Source organism: Microcebus murinus, chromosome 17 (genome assembly GCF_040939455.1).
Source record: "Microcebus murinus isolate Inina chromosome 17, M.murinus_Inina_mat1.0, whole genome shotgun sequence".
Classification (NCBI taxonomy): Eukaryota; Metazoa; Chordata; class Mammalia; order Primates; family Cheirogaleidae; genus Microcebus; species Microcebus murinus.
In genome coordinates this window covers 33259843-33284397 of record NC_134120.1, presented here as the reverse complement: position 1 = coordinate 33284397, position 24555 = coordinate 33259843, and the positions used below count along the sequence as shown (strand labels likewise).

General features: G+C 36.4%; 1 protein-coding gene across 2 annotated transcripts in view; it reads left to right on the top strand.

Annotated features, from left to right (window-relative positions):
• Positions 1–24555, top strand: part of KIAA1328 (KIAA1328 ortholog) — a 261285-nt gene that overhangs the window by 221207 nt on the left and 15523 nt on the right. The window contains exons 10-11 of one of the 2 annotated variants that reach the window (XM_075993497.1): positions 6211–6319; positions 17684–18000. In XM_075993497.1, the coding sequence (XP_075849612.1) occupies positions 6211–6319; positions 17684–17708 (134 nt within the window). In that variant the 3' untranslated portion in view covers positions 17709–18000. Of the gene's footprint in view, positions 1–6210; positions 6320–17683; positions 18001–24555 lie in introns of those variants that run through there. The other variant, XM_012751793.3, reaches the window with a different exon arrangement.

Here is a 24555-nt window from a genome sequence, read left to right as displayed (position 1 = left end):
TCCAACTAAGATTAGTTTTCTTGCTATATTTCTGTCAATTTTTGCTTTATGTATTTTGATTGTTTGTTATTAGATTCGCATATATTCAGGATTATTTTATATTATTGATGAATTGTCTTTTTTGTTGTGATGAAGTGTCCCTTTATTTCTAGTAATAATTCTTTACTTAAAACCAGCTTTCTTACCCTTAATGGTATAATGGTTTTCATGGTGTTTCCTCTCCAACCTATTACTTACAAATTTTCTTCCTAGTTAAAATGTGAGTCCTATAAGTAGTAGTTGGGGCTTGGTGTATTACCTGATCTTACCTATTTAGATATCTAAGTGAAATTGTCAGATAGGTAATTAAATATATTAGGTTTGTAGTTCTAAAGAGAGATTCAGACTAGAGAGAAAAATTTAGTCTTCAGTGTATATATCACATATTAAGCCATGAAACTGATGGGATCACCAAGGAAGCGAGTATAAATTGAGAAGTCATTTATTAATAATGAAGTATGATTATAAATTTAAAAAATAGATTATAAGAAAGAATGCTAAGGATAGTGGTAATATGGAATGGATGTATATAATTGACATTTTAGCATTCTCCTAGAAATATACTGATAGTTTGAAGTGTTGGTGGTCAACTTCAAGAGCCCTGAAATGGTTATGTTTGACAATTATGTCCAGTTTTATTGTTACTAGTAAACAATGATAATCAGAAAAAAATTTATGTTAACAAGTGTTGAAATATTGTTACAAACACATGAAACTGGAAAAAATTAGAAACTCAAGAGTGCCATGTGTTGGCAAGAATAGAGCACCAGCAATGCCTGTCTTCTCTGTTGGTCAGAGTGCAAATTTGTACAAACATTTTAGAAAACAGTATGGCATTATTTATTAAAGATAAAAAACAAATACCCTGTATCCCAGCAATTCTATTCCTAGGTATATGTACTAGAGAAAATCTCATGCACATAGTGATTTACTTACGAACACATTCATTGCAGCTATATTCAGTTAGGGTAGGCTAAGCTATGTTTATAAGTGGCAGGAAAGAAAATCAATGGCTTAGCTGGGCATGGTGGCTCACATCTGTAATGCTAGCACTTTGGAAGGCCAAGCAGGGAGGATCTCCTGAAGCCAAGAGTTCAAGACTAGCCTGAGCAACATAGTGAGACCCTGTCTCTATAAAAAATAAAAAAATTAGCCAGGCATAGTGGCATGTTCCTGTAGTCCTAGTACTTGGGGAGACTGAGGCAGGAGGATCACTTGAGCCCAGGAGTTTGAGGTTGCAGTGAGTTACTACTGCACTCTAGCCCAGGCAACAGAGTGAGACTATGTCTCAAAAAAAAAAAAAAAAAAAATCAGTGGCTTAAAGAACAAGAAGTTTCTCTTTCACCTGTGACAGTCCTGGGTGGGGTTCAGATTGGCAGTAGTTCTGCTCCAATGAATGATGGCTCTGCTATCTTTACCTGCCTTCCAACATCACCTCGGGCATTGCAATAACACGAGGGTCAGCAAACCTCGTCCACTGGCCAAATCTGGCCCACTGCCTGTTTTTGTGAATAAAATTTTAAATTGGGACATAGCCATGTCCATTAGTTTATATAGTGTGTGTGGCTGCTTTCGTGCTACAACAGCAGAGTTGCAAAAGAAGCTGTAGGGCTCACAAAACCTAATATATTTACCATCTGACCCTTTAGGAAATTGTTGGCCCTGCCATAGTAGGTCAGCAAGGAGGAGGAAAGGTATGGAAGAGTACAGATGTAATGTCCACTGGTGTTTTACCTAACCACACATAATTACAAGGAGGATTGGGGAATATAATCTAGCTGTGTACCCAGGAAGAAGGAAAGAGAGCATCTTGGTGATAACGAATAGGCTCTACCACAGCAGCATTCTTCCTGGTAGCCTCAAACCAGAAATACTCCAAATGTCTATCAATAGCAGGATGTATAAAAAGTCATAAATGCATACAATGGAATAATACATAGCAAAGAAAACAAACTGAACCTACATAAATCATAAACATAGACAAATCTCGACATCATATTGAGAAAAAGAAGTCTGAAAAAGAATATATATGGTATATTTCTATTTTTATAATGTTCAAAAGCAGCAAAACTAAATCACATTTTTAACCAAATATATAAATGGTAGAACTATAAAGAATAGAAAGGAAATAACTATGAGAAGAGTGGCTGGCTCCTGGAGGTGAGAAGGAGTTGTGACTAGAAATGGATATTGGTGACGTGTCTGGGTGGCATTGCTGCCAGGGCTTTATTTCTTGATCTGGGAAGGGGTTACACTGGGGGTTTCTTTATAATTTATTCTTTAAACTGAATAGATAATATAGCTCAGCTGTTTTTAAATGCAAAATAAAACAAAGGGTCTAGAAACAGTTTTCCTAAATATTGAGCTCTAAGAAAGAAATTATCTTTTGAGGTATTGATTGATGGATAGGCAGATATAGACCCAGCTATATATAAATAGGACATGATCCATTCTGTTCATTTCATCTGTGTATGGAAATACATGTGCATGTTTGTTTATATAAATACATTCACATATATATGTGTAAACATACACTTTTATATATGAAATTGGTTAGCTTAATAACATTCTAACCTGCACTTTTATTTTTTAAGGTATATATTATTATTGTGTGTGTGTAAATATATGAGGATATATAGTTCCATGAATATTCGTAACTGCATGTAATTGCTGGTATATTTAATATTAAATAAAAAGGAACAAATATAATTCAAAGCTGATATATAGCTTTCTGGAAATTTAATAAGGAATAGAGCTTAGAGAATTAAGAACAAGGGATAGTTAAACTTGACTTATGCCTTAGAGCAAACATTCTTACCCTTTTGGGTCCCATACGTACCCTTTCAGATGGTGGAAACTATGGTCCCTTTCCTCAGAAAAATGAATGAGCATATATATACACATTGTGCCTACAATTAGGAGGGATTCACACAATCCTGAAGTACATCCATGCATCCGTGGATTATAAAAGTCCCTGGACCGGCTGTTAAAATTCCTTACTTAAATTGTCCCCAACACATGTCAGTTGTCTCAACCAAACTTTTGATGGAAGTATCAAAACAGAAAAATAAAACTAATGTTCAGGTCTTTTGTGGTAGTAACTGAAAAGTAACTTATATTCTGTCACCACCAGGGATTTCTTCTTTCCCTCACCTCACCCACAAGTCCCTGTCAGTGTTTCAACTGTGTTTCCCCAAAAATAAGACAGGGTCATATATTTATTTTTCCTCAAGAAGACACCCTAGGGCTAATTTTCAGGGTATGTGTTATTTTTTTTAAGTATGGTACAACAATCTACATTTATTCAAATATAGTTAAGTTGTCTTCTTCTGGAACATCATCATAACTCTCCAAACTCCGAATTCCATCCTGAATTTCTTGTGACTCTATTTCCTTTAGAACCATTGGCCCCAATCACTCATACCGAGCAATAGAGCTTTCATGGGGCAGATGAGAAGGGCTGTTCGTCTTCCTTACCGCTCCTCGACGAAATGCATGGGTTGTGCAGATAGGCTGCATAGCCACGCCCATCACTAGGTCTTATTTTCGGGGTAGGGTTCATATTGTGCAAATGCTTAGAAATCCTGCTAGGGCTTATTTTATGGGTAGGTCTTATTTTCGGGGAAACACGGTACTATTTGTTCAGCATAGGTTCCTCTTCCATCGCCCAGCATTCTGCCACACCGTTGTATTAGCAGTCAACTGCTTTACCTGCTTCCAGTCTGTTCCACTTCACTCTAAATTCTTCATAAGATTAACCTCTCCAAAGACCAAACTGGGATTTTTATTGGTATTGTTACTGTTTTGACTATTTTTGAGGCCATCTAACATAATAGTTACAAGTTTGCAGTCCAGAGTCAAACAGACCTTGATTGCATTCAAAACTCAACTTTCTTCTTACTAGCTGTGTGACATTGGGCATGCTGCTTGACCTTTTCACAGTTTCTACTTCCTTATCTATAAAGTGAGTATAATAATATAATTTAAAGATTGTTGTAGGGATTAATGAAATAATGCATGTAAAGTGATTTAAAGTGATTAGCAAGGTACAAGGGCATAGTGATGTACAATAATTATTTCCTGACTAAATGAAATATTTAGCCCTGAGTTTTCAGTTTAATGCTTTTGCTAATGCAAGTCTCTCTGTCACACATTCCAGGCTCCTCATTCCTTCCTATCAAAATTTCACCTCCTGCATCATATCTTCCCTAATTCTATAGCCAAATGTGATCTTTCCCACTTCTTAATTCCACAAACTTTTCATACTACTTATTACAGCAGTAGAGCACGTGGCGAAAACTCTGGGACTATCTGCACTCGGATGCCGGCTCCATCATTTACTAGCTCCGTGACCTGGGGAAGCCACATAAGTTCTCTGTGGTTTATTTTCCGTATCTGTAAATTCGTTATAAAAATATTGTCTATCTCAAAGGTTTTTATGAGGATAAAAATTTCTAAAAAAGATAAAACTATAGAAATAGAGTTAGAGCGGGCTAGGACCAAACCTAGGCAGGGAGTAGGTATTACCTGCAAATGAGCACGAGAGAACTTTCTGGAGTAATGAAACATTCTAAAACCAGATTGTAAAAATAAATATGTAAATTCCATAAAAATTTTTTCAAAAAACTAGCTTGTGGCCATGCTTTTCATAGCTATATAAATTTACTACTATTTATCAAACTGTACAGTTGAAATGTGTAAATTTTATGGTATTCAAATTATATTTCAATAATGAAGTTTTGAAAAGAATATATATATGTATATATATATATGAAAAAGGCTTAGAAAAGTGTCTGGCACATACTAAGCATACTCTGATAGCTGTTATTATTACCCTATACTGCCTTGTGTTATTTATGTTTTTTTAATGGAGTCGTTAAGAGTGTCTCATTTCTTTACTCTCACCTTCCTTCCCCTCCTCATAAACTAAGCCTGAGCTTAATCCTGGCTCTGGCCCTTGTCATCATTAAGTACTCAGTGGATACTTACTGACTAAATGCACTCTGTGGACGAATGGAGTTTATGTGTAGTATGAATATGTACTGGTTTGGGTTGAGGGTCCCACAGGTTTATGTATACAAAGAGGACTGAATTGTGCATTGAGACAGCTGATCTTTTACATCTACACATAATAGAGAATAGTGAATATTAAAAGTATAGGTTTTAAATACCAAGGTGATCATTTTGATGCTAATCTCTACAGGTGTAAGATTCTAGCCTTCCCTAAGGCCTGTTTTTCTCTGGTCACACCTAAACTATTGCCATTCCCAGAGTTAGCATACTGTATTCCTGGAATTTTAGGGTCTGGTATTCCCCCAATCCAAGGCTGGGTTTGTGTTATTTGAATACTCACACTTTCCTCAAAGAGTGGATCTTCCTAAATAACTTCTTTATGCATCCTGGGTAACAATTTCCCAAGAACCAGAGGAAAATTTGTGAATGGGATTCTTGTAATCTTCCAAGATAAGACAGGGCTATTTTATCTTGTTTAGAAAACAATAATAAATAGAAAATAAAACAAAAACTCTTTCTGTCTATACCATTTTTTATTTAGCACTCCAGAAGAGAAAAGTAATTATCAACTAAACATTACCTGTTGGAAAGGAACAGAGGCCAAATCATCCTCTACTTTGGAAAGATAAACTATTGCTTAGGAACTTGCCTGTGGCTCTAGAATGAATAGATGAGCATCTTCCAATTAAGATGTGTGTTTTAGCCAGTGTAGAGTTTTTTAAAAGAAACTTTTAAGATTTAAGTCTACCTTGCAAATTTTTTGAAGAGGATTGATTTGATTTGGGGGATCAGAGGTTCAAAATGCTGGAATCTTTTCTTATGATGGCTTACAGGAACAAAATAAAACAACCTACCTTCTTGGGCAATTTCACAGTAAACACAGATCAATAGGAATATGGTAGACATTCAAGTTTAAAAACAAAATCTCTGCTTAGCCTGTTATCGCACCAATGTACTTTTTAAAACAAGGCCTTATGGATCTCTGATATTTACAAAACTGAAGTGAGTTTTCCTTCTGTCATTGTTTCATTTCAGGGCAAAAAAATTGGCCTACTTTTGAAGTTTAGGGATTCCTATAATGTCTAATATATTACTTAGAATGGACTTTTCCATTTCCTTGTATTTAATACTCAAATTATTTTTTTATTGTTCATACAGGGACAGTAACAGGGGTTAGAAAAGATGCATCCACATCTCCTATGCCAACAGGAAGCCAAAAGGAGCTTGTGATCACAGCCCCATCATCAGTCCAACACAACACCTCCCGGTAAGCTTCAGGGATTACTTAGTTCAGTATTCTTCGTATGAGAGAATTTTTGGAGGTTTATTTACTAAGGAATGAAAAAATCTTGACAGTTATAATGGCTTTTACTCAAAAGAGAAGTCCTTATTTTTGAAGCATCTAGATTTGGCCAGCTTAAACCACATGGAGTCCTTTTCTTTATACATCGTGTACTTCCTTAATTGATCATGTTTAATGGACAAGGGTTTCCATAGAAATGCGAAGCTAATCCTATCCTTCTTCAGAAATTCTATATAGCAAAAGACCTTTCCCAATTTGTCACAGAATAGTTATACATTTATAAAGGAATACTAACATTTATTTACACCAGAGACATTGAAGGGGTTAATAATTTGATTCAGCCTTTTCTAGAGTCAGGGAAAGAAATATGTTATTAATATTTAAAATCTCTCATATATATTAAGCAAACTCCCATATTATACACTTAAGGCTGAATATATGAACATCAATACCAAAAGAGCTTGGTTTATGTTTCCTTGGGGATATGATTGGTTTTTGATGACTTAAATTCCTAGCATCTTATCAGATGAATATAGATTTTAATACTTAATTTGTAGGTAATTTTAAAGTTTATAGGCTTGCAAGTAGAAATGCCTAAATTGTTGGTCTCGTGCCTGATGATTTTAAAGACATCCCCTAAAATGTATTCTTCTGGTTTGAAATAGTTTCAAAAGGAACAGAAGCATTATCTCATCCTTCTCTAAAGAGTTGTATTCCAGCCCAGTGCCTATAGATATACTGTCCCACAGAAGCCAAACCTGGGCATCCTTAAGAACCAGTGTTCATTCTCTTGTGGCTCTTATTGTTTTTCCTGTAATTCTGGAGCCAGAAGGATAAGCATCTTAAAGTACTTTTGAGAAATGACTCTAGCACAGAGGATAATAATGATGCCTGTCATATATTAAGTATCTAATATGTGCCAAGCATTGTGCCAAGCCCTTTATATGCATTATCTAATTTAATCTTTACCACCTTATGAACTGGTACTATCATCTCCATCTCAAAAATTTGGAAACTAAGGCACAGAGAACTTGAATGCCTTGTCTGAGGTCACATAGCTATTAAGAGGCAGTCAGCATTTCAAACTCTTAAGGTCATAACCTTAAATACTGTAATAGTTGACAATGACAAATTCCCTATTTTGGAGGCCACTGACAATCAAAAGAGAATTTAACTGGTTTGTCACATTCTTTCTCTATTGTTCCTTTCTTTTATTTTGATGCTACTATTGTTGGCATTTTGCCAAAGACTCACAAATGAGTAGTGATTCTGAAATGTTGATGGGGCTGTCTCTTGGACCACTTAACCTTGTGGCTTAAAGCTTGTGCTCAAAGAGTTTCCACCTTAGTTCACCTTGAGGGATTCATTTGGAGGGAGTAGTTAAAGGTAAAAAAGGGAGTTATCCAGATTTTTCAATCTTAGTGAATTTTCCTGTTGCTGAAGACTAAAATGAGATTTTTAACACCTCTTTAATATGTTTTTGATGGTTGCATTTCAGTTTAGAGGAAAGCATGAGAAAGAGGAATAAAATGTTTCCTCAGTAAGGGTTTTGTAATACATCCTCAGCACACTTTTTCTGAATGGACCATATCAACTTTGTAGAGTTTTACAAGCACAGGTTAAAATTGCTGTGAAGACTCATATTTACAGACCTTTTAAAAAGGATTCTTTATCTGTTAGTCCTTAATACTGCTGATCAGCTAAATATATTAATACATTCTCAGAAGCTTCTTAAGAAATGAGCATTTGGTTTAATAAAACAATGTGTAGCACACCAGATTTTATCCTTAGAAGTGCTCAATGGCACTATTATACAAAGTGCAGAGTTGAAAAAAGATGTGGTACTATGAAAATCAGTTACCAGGAAGGCATGGTGGTTGCTTTCAGATATCAGAATCAGTATTATTTGAATTGTTTTTATTTCAAAGTATAGAAAAGGCATTTTTATAGACTACTTTTCAGTTACATGCAAACTCTTAATGCAAGAGAAAAGCCTTTTGTTTTTCATCTCAGCAAACCTTTGAAAGTAATGAAAAGAACAGGAGTAAAAGTCCTTCCCCTGTCCACCCTGAATTCCAAGAATTTTTAAGACTTGCAAAAAATGGGACAAATAGTAGAGGGGAGTTGGGGGTTAGGGGGTCAGGTTTTCCTTTGTTCTCTGAAAATACCTAGAAGAGTCCCATATCTTTCCATGTGCAGGTGAAAAAAACAGGCGTGGCAAAGTCATCTTTCTCATTCACAATGTAGGTTGTTAATTGTTCTCTCTGCTGGCTGTCAATATAATGTGAAATTTTCATTCCCCATTCAAGATGGAAAAAGTTGTGGCTGAAAATGTTAACATTTGCATTTTTATTTGTTGATTTATTTAAAGGACAGCCTCTCCTACAGCAATCCATCACTTGGTGACACCCTAAATATGAATAATGTATTGTAGACTTGCAGTTACAATGTGTAATAAGTGCTAGAGACAGTAAAGGAATGTTAACTATGTTGCAAATGTAATATTTATCGACTCATAAAGTTTATTGCTTTCGAGGTTCAATAATACTGACCATAAGACATTAATATCACTTATCCTGATTTTAGCTGGGCACCTTTGTATGTAGAAATATTCATCTATCTCACACTAACAAAATAAATATGTAATTTACAACACAAGCAAAGAGGGCATTACAGTTTTCTGTGCTGAGAGCTGCAGTGCTTCTTTCTCTCCATTTCACTTCTGGCTTCCAACACTGATCACACACCCCTGAGCTGCCCACGAGAGTAAGCACAGCAGTCATCTTGGCATAAGAAGGTGGTGGGACCAAACTAAAACGTGCCATTCATTTCTGCTTGGTCAAAACAGGCATCACCCCACAGACCACTCACCTGGAGAGAGGACTGGAGGGGCTTTCTCCCTGACATTCTGAACACCTGGTGGGTAGGTGAGGCTTGGCTCTGAAGAAAGTTGAATAAATGCCTTTCCTGCCATGAGACTGAATCAGAGTTTACCAATTCTACTTGATTCTCTGGTCTCCAATGTGAAGCCAGAGCTGGGAAGGATACCATTTGCTTCTCAAATGAATGTGTTATGAGCGCAAATGTTACTGATAATTAACCCTTTTGTGCCTTCCAGAATTAGATGTGTCCATTGCCAACAATAAAACTGTATAGGAAGTACCTAACACCCAAAGCAAAAGAAGTAATGTTAATTAGCAACCATCAGCTGTAATTGTCATCCCCATTAAGATGCAGAATTATGTATTTCTTCGTTATAAATAACCTTTCTAATTGTACTTGATGTATGCCAATTTAATCAAAAAGTATACTTGCAACAGGCAGATATTTGCATTAATGTAACTTTGGATCTTCAAGTCTTTTATTTCAAATTTGACTGGGGAAAAAAGGCCTCTTAGAGCTGTTACATGCTTTATATATTAGTACCTTTTTCTATTCAGGAATGTAGATCTGACACATTTTATATTAAGATTAAGAGAGTATCTTCTGGGATTGCTCAGTGCAACAGAAATCTTGTCACTTTTAAAATACCGGTCCAGTTTCTCTTTCTCAGTCATGCAACAATGCGATGATTGTTGTATACTAATAAATAGGCAAACATCAGGCATGCAGAGGCAGGATTAAATTTTCAGCCCCTGAAGTAAAAGGTTACTAAGACTTCTCTCTGTTCTTCTGTTACTCATATGAAGAGATGCAGCTGGTACTCTTTCCACCTCCGCCCTTTTTTCTTTGTAAAACATGAAGAGAGAAAGGCAGCTCTCAGCAAATCATGCCCAACTAGTGAATTTTTGGAACTGGAGCTGGAATTAGCCCATTTCTAGGAAGCACTGTTTACTTCTGTACTCTAGCTTTTTTTTCCAGAAAGATTATAGTTTTTAACCACAACACAAAAGTGTTGAAGGGTTTTGCTTTATTTCATTTTCTTTCTTTTTGAGTTATTGGTGGGTGGATAGGTATAGATTTTGTGGAGTTTGTTTTTTTCTTGAGGTGGTTTGGGAAATAGTTGAGCATGTGTTTTGAAGGACTTGATAGCTTGGGGGCTTTTTTATTTATTGACACATAATCATTATACATGTATGTTTCAGTACATGTAGACATTGTGTAATGATCAAATCAGGATATTTAGCATATCCATCCCCTCATACATTTATCATTTCTTTGTGGTGGAAACATTCACAAATCCTTTCTTCTAGCTATTTTATAATGTACAATATAACACTGTTAACCATAATTACCCTACTATGCAATAGAACCCTAAAACTTATTCCTCCTATCTAACTGTACCTTTGTACCCCTTAACCATCCTCTCCCCATCTTCCCCCAACCCCTACCACTCCCCAGCCTCTGGTAACCACTATTTTTACTCTCTACTTCTATGAGATCAGTTTTTTTAGATTCCACATATGAGTGAGATGATGTGATATTTGTATTTCTGTGCCTGACTTATTTCACTTAACATAATGTCCTCTAGGTTCATCCATGTTGCTGAAAATGACAGTATTCTCACTGTTTTTTTAATGGCTGGATAGTATTTCATTGTGTATATATGCCATATTTTCTTTATCCATTCATATATTGATGGACACTTAGGTTGATTCCATATCTTGGCTATTGTGAATAGTGCTGCAGTATACATGGGTGTGCAGATATCTTTTCAACACACTGGGGTTTTTTTTGGTTTTTTTTTTTTGAGACAGAGTCTCACTTTGTTGCCCAGGCTAGAGTGAGTGCCGTGGCGTCAGCCTAGCTCACAGCAACCTCAAACTCCTGGGCTCAGGCGATCCTCCTGTCTCAGCCTCCCGAGTAGCTGGGACTACAGGCATGCGCCACTATGCCCGGCTAATTTTTTTTTTTGTATATATATTTTTAGTTGTCCAATTAATTTCTTTCTATTTTTAGTAGAGACGGGGTCTTGCTCAGGCTGGTTTTGAACTCCTGACCTTGAGCAATCCACCCGCCTCGGCCTCCCAGAGTGCTAGGATTACAGGCGTGAGCCACCACGCCCGGCTGACACACTGGTTTTGTTTCCTGTGAATATGTACCCAGTAGTGTGGGATTGCTGGATCATATGGTAGTTCTATTTTTTCAGGAACCTCTTTGCTGTTTTCCGTAATGGCTGTACCAATTTATATTCCCACCAGCAATGTATAAGTGTTCCCCTTTCTCCAAAGCCTCACCAGCATCTATTATATTTTGTCTTTTTGATAATAGCTGTTCAAATTGGAATGAGGTGGTATCTCATTGTAGTTTTGATTTGCATTTCTCTGATGATTAGTAATGTTGAGCATTTTTTCATACACATGTTAGCCATTTGTAAGTCTTCTTTTGAGAAATGTCTGTTCAGGTCTTTTGCCCATTTATTAATTGGGTTATTTGGCTTTTGCTATTGAGCTGTTTGTTGAGTTCCTTATCTATTTTGTATATTAACTACCTGTCAGATGAATAGTTTGCAAATATGTTCTCGCATTCTGTAAGTTGTCTCTTTACTCTGTTGATTGTTTACTTTGCTGTGCAGAAGCTTCTTAGTTTGATGTAATTCCATTTGCCTATTTTTGCTTTTGTTGCCTGTGCTTTTGAAGTCTTACCTAAAAAATCTTTACTCAGATCAATGTCAGGAAGTGTTTCCCCTATGTTTTCTTCTAGTGGGTTTATCATTTCAGGTCTTACATTTAATTCTTAGGCTACTTGATTTGATTTTTGCATGTGGTGAGATATAGCAGTCTAGTTTCATTCTTCTGTATATGGATATCCACTTTTCATAGCACCATTTATTAAAAACACTGTCCTTTAATGTGTGTTCTTGACACCTTTGTCAAAAATCAGTTGGCTGTAAGTGCATGGATTGATTTCTGTATTCTCTATTCTGTTAATAGTTTGATTTGCTGTTTTTGAATACCTTGGTCCTTTGCTGTCAAACCATTTGCTTAATGTGTTCTGAAAACTTTCCTGGAAGCTTAACCTTGCTGAACTTTCTATAGTACAATTGCCTACTCACAGCCATGCTCACAAGGCAAATGTTCACACACAGCTGACTTCAAGGTGGCTTGTGAGATCCTTTGCCCTCTGAGGCTGAAATCCAGGGACCAGGCTTAGAAGTATCAAAAACCTGGGACCACAGTCTATGAAGCCCAAGCTGGAAGGAATCTTCTGTCTGTCTTGAAGACAGTTTTTATTTATCTTTATTTTTACCTTAAGTATTATAACTTAACCTGAAAATCTAGTTGCTTCCAACTCCAGTTATGATGGCATAGCTTTCAAAGTACCAGAACAACTGATGACATTTTGGTCCTTTGCTGGGTTATGAAGAGGAACAAACATTTCTACATTTGTTCTTTTCTCTGTAGGTTATGAACCAAAGCTTTAGCCTGTGAGTGGTTCAGGCACTGTTTAGTCTCCCACATTATATATTGCCAGTAACCATTGAAAAGAAAGGAAAATCATATAAATATGCTCTTGCCAATTGTGACAGTGATCTATTTTGTCTTGGCAACAAAATTCTGGATTGACAGCTGCTAGAAGATTCCAAACCTACACAAGAAACATATTTTTTATTGCACTAGTGATGAAAATATAATACTGAAAGTTATAATTACCTGTTTGCAATTCTTAGCATAGTACTTTAGTACTGACAGATGCTTTTAAGTGCATCATTTCATTTAAATTTCATCAAAACTCTATGAGGTAAGTAGTAGTATTATCTCATTTTATGATGAGAAAATGAGAACTGAGAGAGACTGAGTAACTGGCCAAGGTCTCATAGTAGGAAGCAGAAAAGAAGACTTGAATCTAGCTTTTCTAATTACAAATTTCAGTGTTTTTTGTTTTTTTTTTTTTTCATTCTTCCCCTCTTCCAGGAACTTGGATTTGCTTCTGATGTATAGGCACTGAGCTGATAAAATTCTAGTTTAGGAGAGGAATCAGACAAACTTACTTTAAGTGTTGGAATTTGGTTTTATAACTTGATAGAAAAAAAATTACACAAAGAAGTGGAGGTGTTATTGTTCGAATATATACAACCACCAAATTGTAACATTTTGTTGCATTTGTGTCCAGAATCCTAACTGTAAAAAAAATACTTTTTTATTAGAATTTCTTTTCTCTTATACATTTACATAAATATTGTAAATATTCAACCAGACTTTCTCATGTGCCTAGCAGAGGAAATGATCATGAAGAGATATAAACAACTAAAATCTCAAACCTCTGCTGATGTTTTTGTGATATGTTCAAATAGCATACCTCACTGCCTCTGTATGACAGAGTATGTGAGTGGTGACCAGATATGATGATACTAGCTATATTATTTGTTGAATGACTGTTATGTATCAGGTATTGTGTTGGGCATCTACAGATATATCCATTGGTAACATATGTTCAAACAAATTACATATTATCATAAAGATTTTTAATGACTAGGCCGGGCGCTGTGGCTCACGCCTGTAATCCTAGCTCTTGGGAGGCCGAGGCGGGCGGATTGCTCAAGGTCAGGAGTTCAAAACCAGCCTGAGCAAGAGCGAGACCCCGTCTCTACTATAAATAGAAAGAAATCAATTGGCCAACTGATATATATATAAAAAATTAGCCGGGCATGGTGGCACATGCCTGTAGTCCCAGCTACCAGGGAGGCTGAGGCAGAAGGATCGCTCGAGCCCAGGAGTTTGAGGTTGCTGTGAGCTAGGCTGACGCCACGGCACTCACTCTAGCCTGGGCAACAAAGCGAGACTCTGTCTCAAAAAAAAAAAAAGATTTTTAATGACTAATAAAACTCAGTTTCAAAATATTAGATAAAATTTCTTCTCAGATTTTTCAAAGTGACATCTAAAAATGTGAGCTACTAAGCCAAGAACTATCATTTTAGCTTTATTTGCCCTCAGAGTAATAGTTTACACACTATACACAAGTAGCATTAACTATAACTTTTCCATTTTGAGTATGTTATAAATAACAAGAAAAACCAAAGCCTCATGAAATGTTGTGCACAAATTGATGATGAAAAGGACTAATCTGAAAACTTTAGAAAAGAATGTGTTGAATATATGAAAGAAAATATGAAGTTATAAACATGCCTGTCTTCCATGTTTAACCAGGAGGGTAAAAAGCCTAGCCAATCAAAAGTTTTCATTTAGTTGAGTTGATAACTTGGAATTCCAAGCAGCTGCATTACCATCAAGAACAGGAGAATGCATGGGAATTCTTGTTTGTTTGAAAAGCCATGATGTTAGATTGATGCTATAATTCCCACCATTAAAAGCCATTAATAAAATCATCCATTCCTCTTACACATATAGGTTTATAGAGTGTATAAGATAAGAAAACAAACAAATAGGTTAGGTAGAAATAATCATGTCATAGCATAATTCCAAGAAGTGAATTCAGCTTGAGGAAGCTTGTCAAGACATTCTTACAATAGGAAGAAGATAATATACTTGGGAAAATGTACATTACAACAGCTTATATTTACTAGTCTCTTAGATAGAATTCTAGTCATTGGCTTCGGGAATTCTTCCTAAAGGCCTAAGTTCTGGGTGAAGAGATTACAAGACCTGCTTTATTTTCACACTTTTCTATATTTTTCAAATGTTCTACAACAGTGATGTATTATGTAATTTTATAAACAATATGTAAAAAGAAAACAGAGGGAACACATTTGTAGGAGGCAAACCCATTTAAAAATTTTACACTTGGTAGTTCAAAGTGGTTGTAAGAACACTAAGGTTATACTTGGCCCATATGACATAAATATCTTATTTCTTTGTCAACCCAGCAATAGGTGAGAATTATGTTTCCTTGGTGTGTCTTCTTCAGGTTACTGAACTCTGAAAACTGCTATGATTAGTGACATCTGTTCAGTATTGCCAGTTCCTGCTATTGTTTCACAGTTTTTAGCCTCATGAATTGCTGTTTTAGAGTTGTTCATTTTGTCCAAGGTCATCAGATTCTCTTAACTTCAAGAAACATTGGTTGAGTGTCTCTTAACTGTTCTAGTCACCTTAATGCTTTTATAGAAATTATTTTATATGTTACCTAATGTAATCCTCACAATCATGAGCAAGTAAAGCTCTAAGAGGCAATTATAGAACAATTAAGAGCCCAGGTGTCATAATTATAACACCTTGGTTTATAGGCATAGGTTTGAATGCTAGCTACATGGTTTTGAACAAATCATTTAATTTAATCTATAAAATGGGAATAATAATATCTCTCTCATAGGCATGTTGTGATGACTAAGCAAGGCAGTTTATGTAAAGTCCTTACCACAGTATATGGCTGAGTGCTCCATCCTTAGTAGTTGTCATTATAGAACTTGCCAAGGTCACACATGCCATAAGGAACAGAGCTAGGATTAGGACCTTGCTTTTGTGATTCCAAATTCCTTGTGAATCCCCTAACAAAAGATTAGGAATAGAAGGTAGGTTCATGTCAGAGGTGGGCAATTGGGTTGTATTTTTTTCTATTGACCTTGCAAATATGCCTGTTACTCTAACTCTGTAAGCCCCATTCCTCATGTGAAAATAAGAATATTTAACCTAATAAATTTGCTACAGAGGATTAAATGTGGCTAGGTATGCAAAGCCTTTAACTTGATGCTTGGCCATATTGGCACTGTGTTAGCTTTCTTCTTTTGTGCTCTGGGAAACTAAACTTGTTTGGGCACCTAGAACAGTGCATATGAATCATACCGGCCTCTCTGCGAAATGCCCTGAGTGACAGTGCGACTGCAGAGGTGTGGCATAGAAGCGAACATGAATGACCCTGCATTCAAAGGACTTTCTTTATGCAATGTTAGCAAAATTTGTGAATGTCTTGAGATGTCCCCTCCGTTTGATTTTCTTCTAAATAGAGGAGGGTGGGGAGTAAAATTCTTGGCTAAATGGTAGAGTTAAGATTTCATGTTGTGTTCCTAGAACATCTGTTTCTAGGGTCACACAAGGCCTCACTAAAGCTACTGGTAGTGGATTCTGTCCTCATAGTTAGCCTTTTGTAAAGATTTGGAAAGGGTTTAATTCCCTTCAGAGCAGCAGTTCCAAAATCTGTCTGCACACTTAGGAAACTTTGTAAAAATACCTATTTCTAGGCCTCGGCCCAGATTAATTGAATCAGAATTGCCAGGAATGGGCCCCAGTTACGTGTATTTTCTTCTACTTTAATGCTTTCCCATTTTGTAAGAATTGGAAAGCATCTTGGCTTACAGGGTGTTTCCAGATTGAATAACAGCAGATTCTCAATTAAGAGCAGTGTCAACATTTTTTTTTTTTTTTTTTTTTTTGCATTGGGGTTTGATTGCTTAGACAATGTCAGTACCACTGAGGATATCAGATATGCTTTGTTTGGCCATTTCATTATCTTATGTTTGGCTATATCATAGAGCTTTTTCTAAACCTCTGCTTCAGCCTGGTTTTTAGTTTTAGTTTTCTCAAGTTAAAATCCTTGCAGCATGGCTTAGAGAAAAGGACATTAGAATTAAAGTCTGAGAACCTAGATTCATACTGCCTCTATATCTTAATATAATAGCAGAAAAACCTTAGAAAAGTCCCTTGACCACAAGGAACCTATATTTTCCATGTTTCTGTCCTATCTTTCTGAACCTTACCCTTTGTTTAGAGATAAAATCAAAACAAAAATATCTATATTTATCTCTTAACTTCAGAGTAATTTACACATTTGGGGAATAAAATAATGAAGAAATGAACATCTTCAAAAATAATTAAGTAAATTATTTTAGAATACCATGTTTTAAACTGTCCACCAAAAATATTTGACTTTTATACTGGTGAGTAGTTGAGAAATGTTAAGCAAACTTGACATGTCATTCATAGCAAGGTACAGAGCAAGTCCCTGGAAGGCACGGGCCTTCCCAGTCCATAAGGAACCCAGTACAATTCACATGTCCTGAGATTGTGCTCTGTGAAGATGTGTTTACTGAAGTTTTAATTTTTGAATTTTTAAATGAAATCACGTCTGGAAAACATCAGATCTTACTATAGGGAGGACACCAAGAGAAAAACAGAAGAAAAGATAACACCCTTAAAGTCCAAGTTCAGGTCATCAGTCACATTGAACAAGGTGACCATATGTTAGTGTAAGCTATGTGCTTTGCCTTGGTGAAGGAATGGTCAAAATTCTGCATGATAGTAGCAGAAGTGGTACTGTGTAAATCAAAGACTTTATCAACCAGAATACTTATAATGGAGAAAATACAGAGTTATATAGTCAATGGTAATTGACTAATATATCTTCAGCTCAGCTGGTCATTTTTGTATATACTGCTTATATATTTAAATATATAATACATATACACTACTTTTTTTTTTTTTTACTTTTTTTCAGCATATTATGGGCGTACAAATGTTAAGGTTATGTATATTGCCCTTGTCCCCCCTACTCCCTCGAGTCAGAGCTTCAAGCATGTCCATCCCCGTGTTGGTATGCATCGCACTCATTATGTATGTATATACCCATCTCCTCCCCCACCACCTGCCTGACACCCAATAAATGTCATTCCTATATGTCCACTTAGATGTTGATCAGTTAATACCAATTTGCTGGTGAGTACATGTGGTGCTTTCCATTCTTGGGATACTTCACTTAATAGAATGGATTCTAGCTCTATCCAGGAAAATACAAGAGGTGCTATATCACTGTTGTTTCTTATAGCTGAATAGTACTCCATGGTATACATATACCGCATTTTATTAATCCACTCATGTATTGATGGGCACTTGGGTTGTTTCCACATCTTTGCAATTGTGAATTGTGCTGCTATAAACATTCAAGTGCAGTTGTCTTTTTCATAGAGTGGCTTTTGTTCTTTTGAGTAGATGCCCAGTAATGAGATTGCTGGACCAAATGGTAGATCCACTTGTATTGCTTTAAGGTATCTCCATATTGCTTTCCACAGAAGTTCAACTAGTTTACAATCCCACAAGGAATGTAGAATTGTTCCTATCTCTCCACATCCATGCCAATATTTATTGTTTGGGGACTTGTTAATAAAGGCCATTCTCCCTGGATATAAGTGATATCTCATTGTAGTTTTGATTTGCATTTCATGATTAGAGATGTTTTCATATGTTTGTTGGCCATTATTCTGTCCTCCTTTGGAAAGTTTCTGTTCATGTCCTTTGCCCACTTTTTGATAGGGTTGTTTGATTTTTCCTTGCTGATTTTCCTAAGTTCTAAATAAATTCTAGTTATCAGCCCTTTATCGGATGTGTAGCTTGTGAAAATTTTCTCCCGTTCTGTGGGTTGTCTGCTCTCTTGACAGTTTCTTTGGCTATGCAGAAGCTTTTTAATTTGATCAGGTCCCATTTATTTATTTTTGTTGCTGCTGTGATTGCCTTTGGGGTCTTCTTCATAAATTCTTTACCTAGGCCAATGTCTAGAAGAGTATTTCCAATGTTTTCCCCTAGAATTCTAATAGTTTCACACCTAAGGTTCAAGTCTGTTACCCAGCGTGAGTTGATTTTTGTGAGAGGTGAAAGGTGTGGGTCCTGTTTCAGTCTTCTACATCAGAGGCATTCATATACACCAACAATAGGACAAGTGAGAACCAAATCAAAGATTCAATTCCCTTCAAAATAGCAACAAAGAAAATAAAGTACCTAGGAATATATTTAACAAAGGAGGTAAAAGACCTCTACAAGGAGAACTATGAAACACTGAAGAAGGAAATAGCAGAGGATGTAAACAGGTAGAAGACTATACCATGCTCGTGGGTCAGTAGAATCAACATTGTTAAAATGTCTATACTACCCAAAGTGACCTACAGAGTCAATGCAATCCCTATTAAAATACCATCATCATTTTTCACAGATATAGAAAAATAATTTTACACTTCGTATGAAACTAGAGAAGACCCCATATAGCAAAAGCAATTGTAGGCAATAAAAACAAAATGGGAGGTATCAATTTACCAAACTTCAAACTATACTACAAGGCTATAGTAATTAAAATAGCTTGGGATTGGCACAAGAACAGGGACATTGACCAGTGGAATAGAACAGAGAACCCATATATAAAACCATCCTCATATAGCCATCTAATCTTTGACAAAGCAGACAAAAACACACTGGGGAAAAGAATCCTATTCAATAAATGGTGCTGGGAAAACTGGATAGCCACATGTAGAAGACTGAAACAGGACACACACACTACTTTTAATGTGTTCAACATTTTTCATATTAATGAGAAATGGCCTCCCTAATCCCCACAAAAGACAGTGTATTTTTTTGCCTTCAGCTTACCTTTTTTGTATTTCTTGTGGTGAAATTCATTTTAACATTTTATATTATCTATAACTTTTTTATGAGTTTAACCTTAGAAATTAAAAGACAGATATTATATGAAAGTTTTTGTAAACAGTAAAAGGAAATGCATGAACATGGTTATTTTCATTAGCCTTAAGACATCTGGATTCATCTTCTCACTTGAACATCTGTGCTGTACCTTTTTAGAGAATATGAATGAGCTTTTTAGTGTACAAATCCTAAATGAAAGAAAGAAAGATTATCCATGAAAGATTCCAAGTTGGTCTTGAAGCTCAAGGGTAATTGGTCATCTCTTTATTTATTAAGGCTTTCATTGATTTTCTTTTTGTCATGGGTGCATACTAAAGTATGACTGTTACTGAGATTGAAAGCTCATCATCCTGTTGCTTGGCACCCAGCCCTAAATGCTTATAAAATGATCAACTTGGTTGAAACATAAGTCTCTTAGCAGGCACAGGGAGGGTGATTACTGTTATACATGAGAGGCTATTTCTTCCTTTGGGAGATCTAAGAGATTCTGAGGTGGGTTGGGATTTGTATGAGAGTAGGGATCTTGATTCCAGCTCTTTCTGCCACATGGGCGATTGAAAACCAGAGCTGATAATTAAAGCTGAGAAGAAAGCCTCAATCCCAATACCAGCACAGCATATTAGAAAGCAGACAGAACGTGTGTATAGTTGCATGTCTTACATAATACAAGCCTTCTGTAATTGTGTTTCTTAATATACATGAAGAATTCACCCTTTCTACATTTTGACAGTTTTAAAATATTTTGGATTAATACTTATGTTAAATAATAATATATAATAAGGAGGTAAGATGAAAGGCTTACTTAGCCAGGAGGATTATTTTTTTAAATGTTATACACTAAATAAATAAAAGATTGCTAGGAATTATACCTTGGGGATTTTCTTTTTTTCTGGGTCTCTGAGAAACCCTGCTGAAACACTTTTAAGAGCCAAAATGAAAGGCCAGAGCTAGGTCACTATGCCACTCCATGCCAAGGGAAAGGATGTTCAATTTATTTCTTGCCAAGGGCTGTCTCTTTCCTATACCCTGGAAGACGTCTGACCTAGAGAGTCACTAGTCAGGTATTTGGCACTTGGTGTAACCTAATGAAGGCTAGAAGTATTTGCCTTAAACACCTGCCCTGCCAGGTGTAGAGTTCATCACAAATGGCATTTAGAGCGGACTTTCATTCACATAGTTTTAAGTGTTTTCCATCAATGAAGTAGTGCCATCCTGGCATGGGTAGGTGCAATTTCTGTGCCAGACAGCTCAGAGGAGCATCCTCAGGCAGTGTTCCTTCATTCCATCCAGCACATAGCTGAGATATGCACTGCTCATAAAATAAAACTTCTCTATAGACCAGTTGATAATACTCCACAGCCAGCTCCTGTCTCCTGAGGTTTGGAAAGAAATGGACTGGTAGTGGAAGAACCAGATTCTGGCCAAAGCTGAGGTGTTGCTTCATCCAAAGGTTGCATCACAATTGTAACACAAGCCACTGATCTACTAATGAAAAAGATAATTAGTGGCAGAGCTAGGATTGGAACTGGCACTGAAACCATTGGGAACCATGGTCACTCTGTAGACTTTAGGAGAATTAGGAGTCACTGGGAATTGCTGTGATGCTCACAAATGAGCCTCCGCCTCCAGGATTGCAGTTTTCTTTGCTTCCTAGTTGAGTGCTGCTGTAGCTCCATAGCTTTTCCAGAATTGTCCCCTGCAGCAAGTTTATGCCTCACTACAGCATTCCCCAATTCTTTTATCTTCTCTCTTTGAATATAAACATTTTTGTGAACAGCAAAATGTTTCTACTGATGTATAAACTATAGGTCACATGGCATTGACTTTTATTCAAACCAGAAGACTTCATGCCAGGATTGTAATATTGTATCATTACTTCAGTGGTATCTTTCGTATCAATGTAAAAATTTTAATTTCACGCCCTGCAGACTTCACAGTCTTTTGTGCTCTCTCTGCTCTTGTTGTTATAGAAAGGGTAAATCCCTATATCACATTCATTTCAAATTGAAAGAAAATAAAGTTGATCCATTTGAGATCTCCAGAGTTAAATAAAAATCTGTTGGCAAAAAATGTTATTTAAGGAAGGGAAAAAAATTTATTTCAAAGAGAGAAGGAAACAGAGTAGAGAAAGATGTCAGTATACAGAAAAATCTGGAATAGGTGAATAGCAAACATAGTGGAAACAAATCGGACATTTAAGGTGGATATTTAGTTAAATTTTTTTAAAAAATGAAATTTACCTCCTATGTACAGAAATTTTTCATATCAGAAGTTTAAGATCAAAGATATCACAGAATGAGAATTAAACTGAATAACATAAACTAACATTAACTTATAAGAAATATAATGTAGCCCTTACAAAAATTATGACTTACTGTATGGCCTCTAATAAACTATTTTGAATTTACTTTATTGCTTCTAATCTCAGCCCATGGTTGAAAAGTCAGGTTTAAACTGCTGATTAAAATTAATTAGCTGTGACATGGGCACCCAGCTTTCACCTCCTCCCAATACCAATGATAATCCCTTTTTGGAGGGCTGTGCGTAGGAGTTAGGGAGGATTCATTCAAGAATCTGTTTGCTAATGAGTTTTTAAAGAAACTGATACCAGTGATTTGGCAGCAATCACTTAAGTACTTATGTTTATTTGAGACAATTGCAGTGGTACTAAGATTTTTAAACTAGCATTTAAATCACCTATAATCTCCCCCCACCCCACCCCCGTATATACACTATTTATACCACTGTCACTATTTTAGTGTTTACAGGGGTCCTCAAACTTTTTAAACAGGGGGCCAGTTTACTGTCCCTCAGTCTGTTGGAGAGTGCTGCGCACATTCCACACATACGCACTGTGGGCCCCGGACAAGTGGGGGCTGCTAAGCAGGACAGGCAGCAGCAGCAAAAACACCCAGCAGGCTGGTTAAATGTCCTTGGCGGGCTGCATGTGGCCCACTGGCCATAGTTTGAGGATGCCTGGTTTAGTATATTTCCTTCCGGTCCTTTTTTCTTTCACTTTTTATGGCCTTCTTTTTCTAAATTGTGAAATATCTGGAAGCTAAAAAAGCAAAAACTCTTCTTTGTGTTGATCATTCCATGAATAAGCAAGAAAGAGATAGGTAGGAATTAGGTATGCTAAATAAAACTACAAAGCTGACTGTTGGAATGAGAGTGTACATGTTTCTCTCACAACTTACCCTAGGAATGCTACAATATCATTGGGTTTCTAATTGACTCTGTACAGAAATTACTGCCTTACAATGTGTGGTATATTCTAAAAGTGACTCCTACCTCCATTTTTGAGGTGAGAAAAATGTGTATTAAAGTTAAATCAAGCAATTAGAATTAATTTCTTTGTAGAGGAAAAAAATGACCAAATGGAATCTTCCTGGTTAGAAGTAGTGCAGGACAAAGGCATTTCCTGGAGGATGCCACTCAAGCTTGCTGGCTGTCATTGTACTTTGTCAGTTTCCAGAAGCACAGGGAGCTTTGGCAAACCATATTTCTTCAGCCTTCTGGACCTCTAGTTTGAGCTAAGAAAGAATTCTCTTTCTCTGAGCCTCTCTTGAGACACCAAAATAATGTTAGATTTTCACCTCAGCATGCCCCATTTATCCATGATCTCTTTCCTTCAATTTATCATTGATTTTGGCCCAAACATGGGGCATCAGGTTCAATTACTATGCTGGCCCTGTGCCAACTGTAATGAGCCAGGAGACCCTGGCCTCCCCATCAGTCTTCATCAAATTCAATCCTTCTTATTGACACTTCTTGTATTTTAATAACATTCATTGGGCTTTTCTTGTCATGCAGTTTTCTAAATTCTCCCAAACTGGGATAGATGTGGGTCTCTCTGGGTCTTTTTACTCCCAGAGCACTGGAAGAAACCCCAATTTGTCCCTTAGCCTTAGTAATGCTTCATTAAAACTCTGATTTCTTTTCACCTTCAATTTCTGCTTTATCCATTTTCTTATTTAACAACAACAGAAATATTTCCACCTGTTTGGCTCCACTTGTTTTCTCACTCTGTTCACTCCCCTTCCTTTCCTCCTTTTTGCTATCAGCAAAGGCTAAGAAAGGAAGTTGGGACCATAAATCAGATGTAATTTCCTACACTATTGCTTTCTTTCTTTATTACTTACTTTCTTTCTTTAAATTAAAAAATATTTTTGTATACATGTGTGTTTAAACACTTCGTTACATCCATTACATTGTGACCACCACATCCATTCACTGAAATACGACTGTTCCCAAAGTGGAAGGCAGGTAGCACTTTAAGAATCTTTTATGTGTACCTATACTATTCCTTATTCTCCCCCAGTAACAAAGTAATATGAGAGTAACATTAGGTACACTCTAATCACATCTTTTATCATAGTCTGAGTCAGAGGCATATTCGTTGGGGGAACATCCTGGTCACCATAAAGCCAATCCATCATAGCTTGCATGCACAGTGTATCAGCTGCTTCACCTGTGGTCATTTTGCATTTTAATAGGGGAGTTGGGCAATTGCCTTTCCCAGGATACATCTGTGTATTATTGACCTTAACTATCCCAAAAGGTTGGATGTTCTCTCATCTTTAATTTTTATATGAGATACTAATTGGGGTCACGTGTTAACCCAAACATGCAGCCATGTCCAGAATTACGGAAACAGTTCCTGAGTTCACAGTCCCAACCAACCATTTAAGTAATGGCTCTTCTGGGAACTATCTGTACTTATCAACAAAGTAGGTGAACTCTTTAAATTAAAATCCACTAGTGTCTCTTGTTTCATGATTTGCCCCTGGCAACCCGTGTCACCTTCTTTGTGACCAGAGGGCAGAGGAGTATAATCTGCCGTGTTAAATTGGAAGGATCTCAGGTCTCTTCTAAAGAACTATTTCAGCTTGTTCACAATCA